Source organism: Neoarius graeffei, chromosome 7 (genome assembly GCF_027579695.1).
Source record: "Neoarius graeffei isolate fNeoGra1 chromosome 7, fNeoGra1.pri, whole genome shotgun sequence".
NCBI classification, from domain to species: Eukaryota; Metazoa; Chordata; class Actinopteri; order Siluriformes; family Ariidae; genus Neoarius; species Neoarius graeffei.
In genome coordinates this window covers 78,276,608-78,292,019 of record NC_083575.1, presented here as the reverse complement: position 1 = coordinate 78,292,019, position 15,412 = coordinate 78,276,608, and the positions used below count along the sequence as shown (strand labels likewise).

Sequence of the window (15,412 nt, the reverse complement as noted above, 5' to 3'; positions counted from 1 at the left end):
TGGATGGGAGCATATGTTGCTCTAGAACCTGGATATACCTTTCAACATTGATGGTGTCTTTCCAGATGTGTAAGCTGCCCATGCCACACGCACTAATGCAATCCCATACCATCAGAGATTCAGGCTTCTGAACTGAGTGCTGATAACAACTTGGGTCGTCCTTCTCCTCTTTAGTCCAAATGACATGGCGTCCCTGATTTCCATAAAGAACTTCAAATTTTGATTCGTCTGACCACAGAACAGTTTTCCACTTTGCCACAGTCCATTTTAAATGAGCCTTGGCCCAGAGAAGACGTCTGTGCTTCTGGATCATGTTTAGATACGGCTTCTTCTTTGAACTATAGAGTTTTAGCTGGCAACGGCGGATGGCACGGTGAATTGTGTTCACAGATAATGTTCTCTGGAAATATTCCTGAGCCCATTTTGTGATTTCCAATACAGAAGCATGCCTGTATGTGATGCAGTGCCGTCTAAGGGCCCGAAGATCACGGGCACCCAGTATGGTTTTCCGGCCTTGACCCTTATGCACAGAGATTCTTCCAGATTCTCTGAATCTTTTGATATTATGCACTGTAGATGATGATATGTTCAAACTCTTTGCAATTTTACACTGTCAAACTCCTTTCTGATATTGCTCCACTATTTGTCGGCACAGAATTAGAGGGATTGGTGATCCTCTTCCCATCTTTACTTCTGAGAGCCGCTGCCACTCCAAGATGCTCTTTTTATACCCAGTCATGTTAATGACCTATTGCCAATTGACCTAATGAGTTGCAGTTTGATCCTCCAGCTGTTCCTTTTTTGTACCTTTAACTTGTCCAGCCTCTTATTGCCCCTGTCCCAACTTTGAGATGTGTTGCTGTCATGAAATTTCAAATGAGCCAATATTTGGCATGAAATTTCAAAATGCCTCACTTTCGACATTTGATATGTTGTCTATGTTCTATTGTGAATACAATATCAGTTTTTGAGATTTGTAAATTATTGCATTCCATTTTTATTTACAACTTGTACTTTGTCCCAACTTTTTTGGAATCGGGGTTGTATTTGTGTATTTTCCACTACAGATAGATATGAATGCTTAAATGGCTCACCCTTCCCAGAATCCAATTCATTGTTTTTGTTTCCATATAGGCCACTGTATTTTGAAAGCATGTGACCACTACTCTGTAATAATAATAATAATAATAATAATAATAATAATAATAACAACAACAACAATAACAACAACAACAACAACAACGAGACCATCAATGACGGCATAGCTCACTCTGGCCCTGTCTAGTCCAGAAGGAACGATCTAAAGTGGGCCACCTTGCGCAGTTCTACTCTCAAATATTTGAGCTGGACTAGTTGAGAGTAGAACTGTGCAAGGTTGCTCACTTTAGATCGCTTCTTCTGGACTAGATGGGGCCAGAGTGGGTAGAAGTTATATGCACCCTAGGTGCCTCTACCTTCATGCCTGAAAGAGTAAAAATTGGTGAAGAACTGAGGGAGAAGAAACAATTTGTGTTTAAACTGCTCGTTATGGTTTAATTACTCCATATCTTCATTATTAATTGCAATTATGTAAATTTGGATAGAAGCTATATGCAGCCCAGGTAGACCTACCTTCCTGCCAAAAAGTATAAAACTTGAAGAATTGAGAGAGAAGCAGCGATTTTCATGAAATGTAGACGACACCGGATGGACGCTAGATGACAGACCACGGACAGACGACGGGCAACACATGATGGCATAAGCTCATCGCATGTTTGCCGGATGAACTAATAATAATAATTTATATAGCGCCTTTCACAATCCCAAGGTTGCTTTACAGGAGGGAGGGGGGAAAAAGACTAAGCAGCAAGAGAGGAAGAGAAATGTTCATGGAAGAGATAAGTATTCAATTGAGATAAGAAAAAAGAGAAAGAAGAGCAGTCACAGAGAATGTGAGGAAGAGAATTCCAGAGTTTAGGCCAATGGCACTGAAGGACCCCCACTCACGTGGTTGCCATTTTCAGTGATAATGAAGTCATCCATGCTGTTGAGGAGGATCTGGAGGCTCAAGATTTGACCTTCTGCGAAGGGATAGTGAAGTTTGAACATCGGTGGACCAAGTGCATTGAGGCTAAAGGGAACTATGTTGAAAAATAATTCAAGAACAATCTTTCTCCTGTGATGTTTTCTGAGTGAGGACGAGAACTTTTTGAAGTATCCTCGTATTTTGTTAGTTACCATGTAGTCATGTAAATTGACCTCACCCTAACCATAGTAAAGTGTGATTTTAGCCTATCAATATTAAAGATCCTGGGGCCCCCTGGTGGTCCATGAGCAACAGTCAACTGCTTATATTGCATATAGAAAGAAATGGCTTTGCCACCCACCTGCAACTGAGCAAGGCCCTTTAACCTTCAACTATTCAGTCCTGTCTTAGATGTAAGCCTCTTGGGATCAAACTATCTTCCAAAAGAGTTGAATGTAAAAATGTAATATAGTCACCTGAGCTCAGGATTGACCTGGGAACCACGGGGTCGCCTAATGCCCTATGACTGCCCAACAATTTGTTTGTTTTCTAAGGTATTCACACTCCAGGTTTCTTGCAGGTCCAGTTTGTAGAAGACTCCAAACTGACTGATCTAAGCAAAAGAGATTTCTTCCTCCATGCCTTTAGTGAGCTTTTAGCTCCTGAATCAAGGATGTTCATGTACAATGACAGCGAAACGATGATCTGGTTCCCTGCCAAGGTGCAAAATACATTTCTTCATACGTAAATCAAAGCACTCCAGAGTAATCCTCAGTAGTCTTTTTTAAAAAAACATTTGGCTATTGAGCAAATGAATTATTAATGAATTGCTTTGATTGTCTCTTTTAGCCAACACATGACTCAAAGCGATACTTCCTGTTTGGGATCCTCTGTGGCCTGGCCCTCTACAATAACAACATAGTGCATATGCCATTTCCTCTGGCCTTGTTTAAGAAGCTGGTCGATGTAAAGCCTACTCTAGAGGATATGATTGAATTCAGGCCACAAGTTGGCAGGTAAGAAACTTGAATTTATTGATTTATTTGGTATCATTGTGTTGAAAAGTTTCGAGTCAGAACATTAAACGGTTAAAGTATCTGTGACTGTGGAATAGTAAGTAAACCAAATGCTGTCTTTTTTCAGTAATCAGTGGGCTGGAATATTTAATCTCTTTATTGTGTCTCTCAGGAGTTTGCATAACCATTTATACGACTACCAAGACGAAGATGCTGAGAACATGGATCTCACTTTCCGTGTACGAGACTCAGTGAGCTTGCAAAAAAAAAAATTGGCTAACTACTTGTTATGCATTGTTTATCATTTATGAATAAGCATGTGTCCATCAAACCACAGGTCCACTGGGATGGTGCAGATGTGGAGTTGGATTCGCACCAAAGAGAAAAACCTGTGACAAGTGCTAACAAGTAAAGTGTATCTTATTCAAATTAGTGAAGTTGCAACATTCACAATATACAGTGCATTCCACAATTATTGGCACCCCTTGTAAAGATTAGTAAAAAGGGCTAGAAAAAAATCCACCATTTGGTGAAGTCATTTCATCTCACACTGAAAAAAACAAGTGTTGCTAGGCAAAACAAACCTCGCCCAGTAGCACTTATGATGAATATGAAGGAAGATATCCCTACGTGTGACTACTGCTTATAAATAAAATTGTTTTCTGATCCCATGTCCATACAGTAAATATAGCAAATATATTTAATCTATGAGGCAGTAGTCACAAAAATGAAGCGTAATCCAAAAATGAACAATTTAAAAATCACAGAAATAAAATAGGGCGGCATGGTGGTGTAGTGGTTAGTGCTGTCGCCTCACAGCAAGAAGGTCCGGGTTCGAGCCCCGTGGCCGGCGAGGGCCTTTCTGTGTGGAGTTTGCATGTTCTCCCTGTGTCCGCGTGGGTTTCCTCCGGGTGCTCCGGTTTCCCCCACAGTCCAAAGACATGCAGGTTAGGTTAACTGGTGACTCTAAATTGACCGTAGGTGTGAATGTGAGTGTGAATGGTTGTCTGTGTCTATGTGTCAGCCCTGTGATGACCTGGCAACTTGTCCAGGGTGTACCCCGCCTTTCGCCCGTAGTCAGCTGGGATAGGCTCCAGCTTGCCTGCGACCCTGTAGAAGGATAAAGTGGCTAGAGATAATGAGATGAGAAATAAAATATACCAAGTGTCTGTACATTATATTATTCTACTCTTAACTTTTACAGTTTTCAAAACTGAAACCTTTGAACTGAGGCTGACATACACATGCTGTCACCATGACCCAAACTCTTATTTCCCAGAAATGGCCTGGTGCTAGAGCTCAGTGGCACTTTCCCTCTGTAATAAGCATAAACATGTCTGAAATCGATTTCTTTAGTCTAGTCCATTTATTTATAATTTATATTTATAATAATAAATGAACAGAGCAGGGAAGTTTTTATCAGTGGGGTTTAAAAGTGGACGTGACCAAACCCCCTTCCTTTGCATATGTAAACGAACCAAGAAACCATCTAATGACAGCACAGTATATGCAAATGAGGCAGGTAGTGATCCAATCAGCGTATTTGTAGGAGGAGTCTTTCCAAAGCAGCGGATGATGAGTCTTTCTCCTGCAGTCTGAGCTCGGAGGTGTATTTTTTAATTTTTTTTACCTTTTTGGTCACCGTGACCTTGACTTTGACCGGATTACCCTCAAAATGTTGGCGGTTATATTTGAGACCAATGCCCATCTATCCTGAAAGTTTCATGAAGATTGATCCAGCTGTTTTCCCATAATATCATTAACAAACAAACAAACCCGACCGAAAACAACACCTCGCCCCCTAGTGGACTCCGTCCCGGGCGAGGTAATGAGAAAAATCCAACCTTTAATTGAAAAAAAAAACTTGTTCAGAGAAAAACAAATCCCTCATCAAGAAATAATTATTTTCAACAAAAAAATATGTGCCACTATTATTGGCACCCCTGCATTTAATACTTTGTACAACCTCCCTTTGCCAGTAAAGTAGCACTGAGTCTATACACACATTACTTCAACAGGAAGGAGTTTGTGGAGGCATATGTAGACTACGCACTGAACAAGTCAGTGGAGCGGGTGTTTAATGAGTTTAAGAGGGGATTCTACAAAGTGTGTGATGAAGACGTGGTGAACTTCTTCCAGCCAGAGGAACTCAGAGGAGTGATGGTGGGCACAGAGGAATACGACTGGGCCACTTTCAGACAGGTAAAACAATTATTTAAATAATATAACTAAAAAAATCCGATCCTGTTATGATTATATCGCAAATTGTCAATTACTGTATTGTTATATTTAGAATACAGTATATGCTGGGCAGTACCATGAGAGACACCCTACTATCATTGCTTTCTGGGAGGTATTTGAAGAGCTGACGGATGAACAAAAGAAAGCTTTTCTCTGTGAGTCCATTGATTAATCTCATGTTGGAAACATGGAACGAGTAGCCATAAAATTAAAACTGTTTGGGACTATAAGTTCAGTATGCTAACTAGGTCATTCCTTCCATATTGTATTTACTAGTATATATATATATATCTATCTCATCTCATCTCATTATCTCTAGCCGCTTTATCCTTCTACAGGGTCGCAGGCAAGCTGGAGCCTATCCCAGCTGACTACGGGCGAAAGGCGGGATACACCCTGGACAAGTCGCCAGGTCATCACAGGGCTGACACATAGACACAGACAACCATTCACACTCACACCTACGGTCAATTTAGAGTCACCAGTTAACCTAACCTGCATGTCTTTGGACTGTGGGGGAAACCGGAGCACCCGGAGGAAACCCACACGGACACGGGGAGAACATGCAAACTCCACACAGAAAGGCCCTCGCCGGCCCCGGGGCTCGAACCCAGGACCTTCTTGCTGTGAGGCGACAGCGCTAACCACTACACCACCGTGCCGCCCCATATATATATATAAAATGAGGGTAAGTCAAAATGTTCTAAGACAAATGAAAAAAATCTTTATTTATGAAAATAAAGCTATTTCTCTACATATCCTCCCTTTAAGTCTAAACACTTCTGCAAGTGATGTTTCCATTGGAGAATTCCTTCTTTGTATTCCTTTTTTGAATTCTTTTGAATTCCTTTTGAAATTATAGCATCTGTCTTAGAACTTTTTGACTTACCCTCGTGTGTATATGGGGCGGCACGGTGGTGTAGTGGTTAGCGCTGTCGCCTCACAGCAAGAAGGTTCGGGTTCGAGCCCTGTGGCTGGTGAGGGCCTTTCTGTGTGGAGTTTGCATGCTCTCCCTGTGTCCACGTGGGTTTCCTTCGGGTGCTCTGGTTTCCCCCACAGTCCAAAGACATGCAAGTTAGGTTAACTGGTGGCTCTAAATTGACCGTAGGTGTGAATGGTTGTCTGTGTCTATGTATCAGCCCTGTGATGACCTGGCGACTTGTCCAGGGTGTACCCCGCCTTTTGCCCGTAGTCAGCTGGGATAGGCTCCAGCTTGCCTGCGACCCTGTAGAACAGGACAAAGCGGCTAGAGATAATGAGATGAGATATATACACACACATATGGGGTGGTACGGTGATGTAGTGGTTAGCACTGTCGCCTCACAGCAAGAACGTTCTGGGTTCGAGCCCAATAGTCGACAGTGGCCTTTCTGTGTGGAGTTTGCATGTTATCTGTATGGGTTTCCTCTGGGTGCTCCGGTTTCCCCCACAGTCCAAAGACATGCAGGTTAGGCTAACTGGTGGCTCTAAATTGACCGTAGGTGTGAATGGTTGTCTCTTTGTCTCAGCCCTGCAATGACCTGGTGATTTGTCCAGGGTGTACCCCGCCTCTCACCCATAGTCAGCTGGGATAGACTCCATCCATTATGGATAGGATCCATCCATCCATTATCTGCAGCCACTTATCCTGTGCAGGGTCACAGGCAAGCTGGAGCCTATCCCAGCTGACTATGAATGAGAGGCAGGGTACACTCTGGACAAGTTGCCAGGTCATTGCAGGGCTGACACATAGAGACAAACAACCATTCACACCTACAGTCAATTTAGAGCTACCAATTAGCCTAACCTGCATGTCTTTGGACTGTAGGGAAAACCCACCCAGAGAACATGCAAACTCCACACAGAAAGGCCCTTGTCAGCCATTGGGCTCAAACCCAGGACCTTCTTGCTGGGAGGAAACAGTGCTAACCACTACACCACCATAGATAGATAGATAGTGTGATATTTTCTCTTGTATATGGTGCCTGCTGACATTTTAAAGTTCTCTACCTTCCTTGGACCATTCTGCAACACCCTCACGCAACATCTTTTGTCCTCCCTCTTTTTTCAGTGTTTCTTACAGGCTGTGATCGTGTACCCATCCTTGGGATGGAGCAGGTTAGGATGACCATGTTGGACCGTCCTAACTTCACCCAGGACCACCTGCCAGAGTCCTTCATCTGCCACTCTCATTTCGTGCTCCCTCCATATGAGAACAAGGAGCGTCTAAAGGCAAAGCTTATCAAAGCAATAAATCACAACCGAGGCTTTTGGATAGAAGATACAAAAACTGGATGAATTGATTTTTGAATATTTAGGTCATGGATTGTTCTAAATCTTATATACTCCTATAACATATATAATTGTTTTGCTTTACATTCTTATTATATTAGGTTGCTGTTCAGCCTTGATTTATGAAAATTTCAAGTAACAAGCACTAGTTTTCTTGTTGTTGTGGGTGAACTACAAAGAATATTTGTTTGAATTGCATTACTTACAAATTGGGGAGAGGAAACACTGTCATTTAGGTTCTTACATGTACCATTTGTCTTATTAGCTGTGGTGAGTGCAAAACTGAAATTGGTCACGTAGGCATAACATGATTGACCAGTATAACGCTGATTAAAGGCGATTATATGCATTGAAAAGTTGTTCAAAATACATCATGGACTTCAAATAAAAGTATGTTCTGTTCATGAGGTCAGTGTGAATGAAAATCTTTTCACAGGCTTCATTCAAATGATGTTAGCATCGGAAATTAAACTTTGTGACCATTTTTGGATTCTAAGGCATAATCTTGAAAAACTTAGTAATTTTAAATTATTCTATCCACCAGGTTTCTACATATATAATACTCGTTTGTTCATGCAATCACTATTTCTGAAGCCTGACTTTCAGGCTGTTTTGCAGTAAATCACATTTTAGGTCCAAAACTGATCTCTTTATATTAAAGGTAGACTGCCTTTCAGATTTTTCAAGTGTAGGTCATAAAAATAATTTTCTCCGACACCCAATTATATTTGTTTAGTGGACCAAAAGCAACTGAATTTGAATCACAGATTTCCAATTTTGGCGGCACGGTGGTGTAGTGGTTAGCGCTGTCGCCTCACAGCAAGAAGGTCCTGGGTTCGAGCCCCGGGGCCGGCGAGGGCCTTTCTGTGTGGAGTTTGCATGTTCTCCCCGTGTCCGCGTGGGTTTCCTCCGGGTGCTCCGGTTTCCCCCACAGTCCAAAGACATGCAGGTTAGGTTAACTGGTGACTCTAAATTGACCGTAGGTGTGAATGGTTGTCTGTGTCTATGTGTCAGCCCTGTGATGACCTGGCGACTTGTCCAGGGTGTACCCCGCCTTTCGCCCATAGTCAGCTGGGATAGGCTCCAGCTTGCCTGCGACCCTGTAGAAGGATAAAGCGGCTAGAGATAATGAGAGATGAGATGAGATTTCCAATTTTATTAGTTTTTTTAATAGAACAATTAATTAATTTAGAGCCATGTGGCCCTAAATTCTGTGCTGTTTTTTTCCTGTTTCACCATGACCCAATTCAAGATTCTACATTATGCATCACATGGTGGGCTTTCCTTGTTCACGCAAAGCATTGTGGGATACAAATTTGAAACAGGAGAGAAAAATGGAGCATGTGAGTGTGCAAATAAAACGTGAAAGACCGACTACAATAATGGAAAGTGAGACGAAAAGACGTTATACTGTGAAGGAAAGGAAACGCAGGACCAAACTAATAAATATAGGCAGTCAGTGAGCACCTCGGTGTGATCAGCTGTTTGTTTAGTGACAGAATGATGGAACTGTCAGTGCACGGTCAAAGGTAAACCTGTAGATGGCAGTAATGCAACACTGTGGATGCCAGCTGCTGTAAAACCCAAAAGAAGAAGGAAAAGAAGAAGGTAAACCTGCGTATGCGCACATGGACTTCCCTTGACTGCGCGAAGCGAGTAATTTCATGCACATTATTTGCTAGGGAATCCCTTCAAATTAAATAACTTCCCAGCCACAGAATGGCCTGATATTTTGTGAGATGTTACAGAAATAAACATGCATCACAATGACCAAATTTCAGAGGGAACTAAATTTCAGTGATTTTATAAAATCGAAAGGCCATCTCACTTTAACATTTGCATGTATTTTCCATGTTTAGGTAGAAATGCCCAAAATTGAAATTTCATGAATACATATTTTACAGGTCAGTGCCGCGTTTCCCAAAAGCATCGTAGCACAAAGATCATCATTAAATGGTAGCGCAAGCAGCACAATGAACACTCTCTCCTAGTTAAGGTGGTCTTAGCATTAAGAGTCTTTTGAGAAACCCACCTCAGAATTGTAGGGCATGTACAACCCTGATTCCAAAAAAGTTGGGACAAAGTACAAATTGTAAATAAAAACGGAATGCAATAATTTACAAATCTCAAAAACTGATATTGTATTCACAATAGAACATAGACTACATATCAAATGTCGAAAGTGAGACATTTTGAAATTTCATGCCAAATATTGGCTCATTTGAAATTTCATGACAGCAACACATCTCAAAAAAGTTGGGACAGGGGCAATAAGAGGCTGGAAAAGTTAAAGGTACAAAAAAGGAACAGCTGGAGGACCAAATTGCAACTCATTAGGTCAATTGGCAATAGGTCATTAACATGACTGGGTATAAAAAGAGCATCTTGGAGTGGCAGCGGCTCTCAGAAGTAAAGATGGGAAGAGGATCACCAATCCCCCTAATTCTGCGCCGACAAATAGTGGCGCAATATCAGAACGGAGTTCGACAGTGTAAAATTGCAAAGAGTTTGAACATATCATCTACAGTGCATAATATCATCAAAAGATTCAGAGAATCTGGAAGAATCTCTGTGCGTAAGGGTCAAGGCTGGAAAACCATACTGGGTGCCCGTGATCTTCGGGCCCTTAGACGGCACTGCATCACATACAGGCATGCTTCTGTATTGGAAATCACAAAATGGGCTCAGGAATATTTCCAGAGAACATTATCTGTGAACACAATTCACCGTGCCATTCGCTGTTGCCAGCTAATACTCTATAGTTCAAAGAAGAAGCCATATCTAAACATGATCCAGAAGCGCAGACGTCTTCTCTGGGCCAAAGCTTATTTAAAATGGACTGTGGCAAAGTGGAAAACTGTTCTGTGGTCAGACGAATCAAAATTTGAAGTTCTTTATGGAAATCAGGGACGCTGTGTCATTCAGACTAAAGAGGAGAAGGACGACCCAAGTTATCAGCGCTCAGTTCAGAAGCCTGCATCTCTGATGGTATGGGGTTGCATTAGTGTGTGTGGCATGGGCAGCTTACACTTCTGGAAAGACACCATCAATGCTGAAAGGTATATCCAGGTTCTAGAGCAACATATGCTCCCATCCAGACGACGTCTCTTTCAGGGAAGACCTTGCATTTTCCAACATGACAATGCCAAACCACATACTGCATCAATTACAGCATCATGGCTGCGTAGAAGAAGGGTCCGGGTACTGAACTGGCCAGCCTGCAGTCCAGATCTTTCACCCATAGAAAACATTTGGCGCATCATAAAACGGAAGATACGACAAAAAAGACCTAAGACAGTTGAGCAACTAGAATCCTACATTAGACAAGAATGGGTTAACATTCCTATCCCTAAACTTGAGCAACTTGTCTCCTCAGTCCCCAGATGTTTACAGACTGTTGTAAAGAGAAAAGGGGATGCCTCACAGTGGTAAACATGGCCTTGTCCCAACTTTGAGATGTGGTGTTGTCATGAAATTTAAAATCACCTAATTTTTCTCTTTAAAATTCTCAGTTTAAACATTTGATCTGTCATCTATGTTCTATTCTGACTAAAATATGGAATTTTGAAACTTCCACATCATTGCATTCCGTTTTTATTTACAATTTGTACTTTGTCCCAACTTTTTTGGAATCAGGGTTGTAGAATTTTTCAACCTAGGTTAGAACTTTTAACCCAGTTCATAATTTGCTACTTGTATTAGGGAGACTTACGATATCTAGGGTTAGGTTTAGGATTTGGGAAGACTTAGTCTTTTAAACTAATTGATGACATATCTGGACTCATTCATAAATTCAAAATATATATCACTCCTTCTATTGCAATCGTCACAGTGGTTAAGGTGTTTGGTTAAGACTCAGAAGGTTCTGAGTTTGAATCCTTGTTAAGTATGAAAAGGGATATTTAAAAAAATGCTAATTAGATAGATAGGAATAGGTAGACAGACAAGAGGAAATACTCGGTAGGTGTAGATAGAGAGGAAGTGGATGGAAGAAAGAGAGAGAAAAGAAGTGATGGAAAATCCCTTTTAAGAATCTTAGATAATCCAAAATTTTACAGAGGTTGGAAATTATGAACTAGGTTTAAAGGACTCATGGCATGGTGGTTTTTTGATGCTTTAAAACGGGATCGTGGAGGCTTCCGGATGTTATATCCGCAGCCTTTCTCGAAATGAACCCTCGGAATGTAAATATAGCCTCCTGGAAGAAAGCCCCATTTCAGCCCTTTTCCCAGTGCGTCGTTTTGCTAATAAGAAGCATGGAGGCGGGGAAGGGTGGAGGGTAGGGGCATGCCATGGGGAGGGGCTGCCGTCTGCCTCCCAAGCCGGCCGAGAGCGCTCCTTGTCGGGCACGGCCAGGCGGGCGAATGCCCTGGTCCGTCCGCCCTGTCTAAAAAAAAAAAATGGTACAACTCGAGCCCATGGTAAAACTGGGACTTTGTCGTTTTTTTTTCAGCCTGAGGCCCATGGTAAAACTGAGCAGTTTTACCATGGAGGAGTGGGGACTTTGCCATTTCCTCCCCCCAACTCGCCCCTGGGAGAACCACTGCCTCCACGGGCGGCCGGTGCCGCTGGAGGGCCGCCCGCGCGACCTCAGCTCCCGACAAAAGATTGGATCTAGGGCTGACTTTCAATGGATCGCAGCAATGGAGCTGCTCTGCCACTCACGACACCCTGGCCCAGAATCAGGGAAAAATACCGCGCGCTGACGTCATTAAGGTGCGACGCGAGGAAATAAAATAAATTCAACAAATGTTTGGGTTTTTACTGAACAAACAAACAAATAAAATGAATGAGTGACTTAAAAAAAAAAGAATGTGGGTGTCTTTGTAAAAACTGTTTTGATTGGCTATTATAACAGAGGTAGCGCAGAGTACCTGGCTAACTGCAGGAAGCGGTTAGCTGCACAGCTAATGTAGCCATTGCAAACGCACCGATTTTAAAACACGGCAAAACGACCAGTTATACACTTACTTGTTCGGTGTTTGTGGCTGATGCGGCAGGGATGCTTGGTACGGACCCAGGCTTCAGTGACAGTTGATGTGCAAAACCTACCCTGTACTGTCCCAAGTTGTGGAAACATTCCTCAGGAAAATGCTTCCGACAAACATACACCGTCTTAGGTAGACTCGACGGCCAGCGCTCGAAACTAACGGTGTCCCGACGTCCCGGGGACCATAAAAAATGTCATCGGGACACAAAATTATCATATCTGGGACAATCCCGGGACAATGGAAAAAAATAGATCTAGAAAAAAAGTTCTAAATTAATATTATTTACAAAGCCGTAACACATACGTAGACATTCACCTAATTTGTCAATTTTAATTTTAAAACGTTAACAGCGAAAAATACATTAGTAGCTACACTTTCGATGCACCTGCATCCGTAGGCTACAGAGCAGCGCATTCTGTTCTAGAATCTTCGGCCGGAGTCCGCATTATATGGACTTGGAATGGAATTGCTACCGCACACGCTGCGCCGACTCTTGCCAGAACAAAAATGCTGAAGTGGTTGAAGCGGACCGACCGCGGGGAAGAAACTGAAAACCCAGACATAACGTCTCCGGGACCTTCAGGATCCAAAGTGTCATCGCCTGGTCTGCAGGCAACGCTAGCAACTGAATGAACTTAATGAACACTGTTAGACACGTTATAAAATACAACAGGAATGATGTGGATAATATTGACGGAAGATACCGTTCAACAGAATAAGTGAGTTTTCTTGGTGTCTTTCTAGTTCAGAAAGTTTAGTCAGTCAGCAGCACAACTAGGCTATGACCTGGCACTATGTTGCTAACATGTGCACCCACGTTTCGGCAGCGAAAGTTCATAAAATGGATAACGGAAAGTTCATAAAATGGATAACGGAAAGTTCATAAAAATGGATAACGGAAAGTTCATAAAAATGGATAACGGAAAGTTCATAAAAATGGATAACGGTAATGGATAACGGAAAGTTCATAAAAATGGATAACGGTAATGGTGAAAATGATAAGTTGGCCTTATAAGTGCCAACAGATATTTAAGGTATAAGTAGATGAAATGAACATAAAAGGGGTCTTATTTTCAGCTAAAGTGTACTGCAGATGTAGGGAGTTGAAACATTTTCTGAATGAGCTAGTTGGCCCCTTTAAATAAACGGGTATCTATTCATACAGTGAGATCGCCAAAGTTTAATAAACTGAAAATGCAATAACTGTAATTTTGAAGTAGATGATGTATAGGACATGTGTCGCTTGTGTCTTGTGACTTATTGTAAAAATGATATAAAGGGTTCAAAATCGCATAGTTACAAATATAATAGTAACTTCATATGATAATATTAACCACTGGTTATTTCAGAGAGGAAAAAAAATGGGGACACGATTGCTTCCATTCGGGACAATACAACACAGAATTCGGGACCACTGGGGGACACAAAGAAAAAAAGTTAATTTCGAGCCCTGTCGACAGCGTATTATTGAAGTAAATAAAATTAAGCCACTGCGTCTTCAGGGGCTCTCCCGTCGGCAGTAAAAACAGACTCTTTTCTGTGTTGTCACATCCATGTACAGCGCAATTTCCATGTTTCGCTCGCTTAGGTGATGCCATGTTGTTGTGTCCTCCATGGTCTCCTCACTACAACTGTGTGGGCAATCCATACGGTGGGTGGGAATCCAGAGGGGGGGGCGTGGGGATCATCTCCCTTGCTGACGTAGTAAAGGGAAGAGCTTATCAACACGCCATTTTAATGCGCCATTCTCAAATGTTGGGCATAGTTTGGTTTACACATTATGAAATTTCTAGCCACCGGGGTGACTTAGGAAGGTCAGAGGAACTCATTTTAACGTTAAAAAACCTCAGAAAGTGAAAATTTCATGCCATGGGACCTTTAAAAAAATTTAGCTAAGAAAAAAAAAAATCACCTAGGTTAAAATCTTTTGAACTGTAACATACATATGCAACAACTGACAGCAATGTGCAATACAGAAATGACCTTGTGTGGTTTTTTTTTAATGCTTTTTTGTTTTTTTGCTATCAAGATTGCATGTTGTTACCCACAAACCTTTAGTAATATAAGGCTTTTGCCTGTTAACTTCTTTCACATTGACCAAATACTGTCACAAAAACCAGGTTCGGAACTAGAGGATGCAAGGGCAGTTGAGATGGATTTTAATGAAAATTCACACAGGCAGACAAATCCAAAACAGTATGCAGGACCATAGTCAATGAACAGGCACAGGTCGAGCGATTTGCAAGCAGGCATAAACAGGGTAATCTCAAATATCGCGGTCACAAAATGAGCACAGGTCAAACACAGTGATAACAGGCAGAAACAAAATGGCTTGGTAATAAACAGATGAATAATACATCTGTCTGTGCCGAGTCCTCAAGTAGCATGGCTGTGATTGTGAACAGGTGTCCATGATTAGAATACAATTTAAAGTCTTATTATTTGTTTTTAAAGCACTCAATGGGCTGGCCCCAGCCTACATCAATGACCTTTTACAGGCCCACTCAGTCCAAAGGTCCCTAAGATCTTCTAACACAGGGCTTCTTCATGTACCTCGCTCGCGGCTGAAGCAGAGAGGTGACAGAGCTTTCTCTGTTGCTGCTCCACGCCTCTGGAATCGGCTCCCACCAGACATCAGATCTGCCCCTTCCATCTCTGCCTTCAAATCTAGGCTAAAAACTCATCTCTACTCCTTGGCCTTTCCCTAACCATCAGCTTATTGTTATTGTTGTTATTATTATAGTTTTATTTTATTTATTTCTTTTTTATTTTTGATCATTTGTCTTTTAATACTGACTCTGTACAGCACTTTGGTCAGCGCATGCTGTGTTTAAATGTGCCATACAAATTAAACTTACTTACATGATTAATACTCAGGTGATGGAGAA

General features: G+C 41.8%; 1 protein-coding gene across 3 annotated transcripts in view; it reads left to right on the top strand.

The window, feature by feature from the left end:
- The window catches only part of LOC132889697 (probable E3 ubiquitin-protein ligase HERC6), a 51,295-nt gene extending 43,390 nt beyond the window's left edge, over positions 1 to 7,905 (top strand). For 2 of the 3 annotated variants that reach the window (XM_060926450.1, XM_060926449.1), the window contains exons 17-23: positions 2,586 to 2,726; positions 2,855 to 3,021; positions 3,194 to 3,260; positions 3,359 to 3,429; positions 5,040 to 5,223; positions 5,315 to 5,417; positions 7,313 to 7,905. In XM_060926450.1, coding sequence (XP_060782433.1) covers positions 2,586 to 2,726; positions 2,855 to 3,021; positions 3,194 to 3,260; positions 3,359 to 3,429; positions 5,040 to 5,223; positions 5,315 to 5,417; positions 7,313 to 7,539 — 960 coding nt within the window. In that variant the 3' untranslated portion in view covers positions 7,540 to 7,905. Of the gene's footprint in view, positions 1 to 2,585; positions 2,727 to 2,854; positions 3,022 to 3,193; positions 3,261 to 3,358; positions 3,430 to 5,039; positions 5,224 to 5,314; positions 5,418 to 7,312 lie in introns of those variants that run through there. The other variant, XM_060926451.1, reaches the window with a different exon arrangement.
- Positions 7,906 to 15,412: the final 7,507 nt, after the last annotated feature.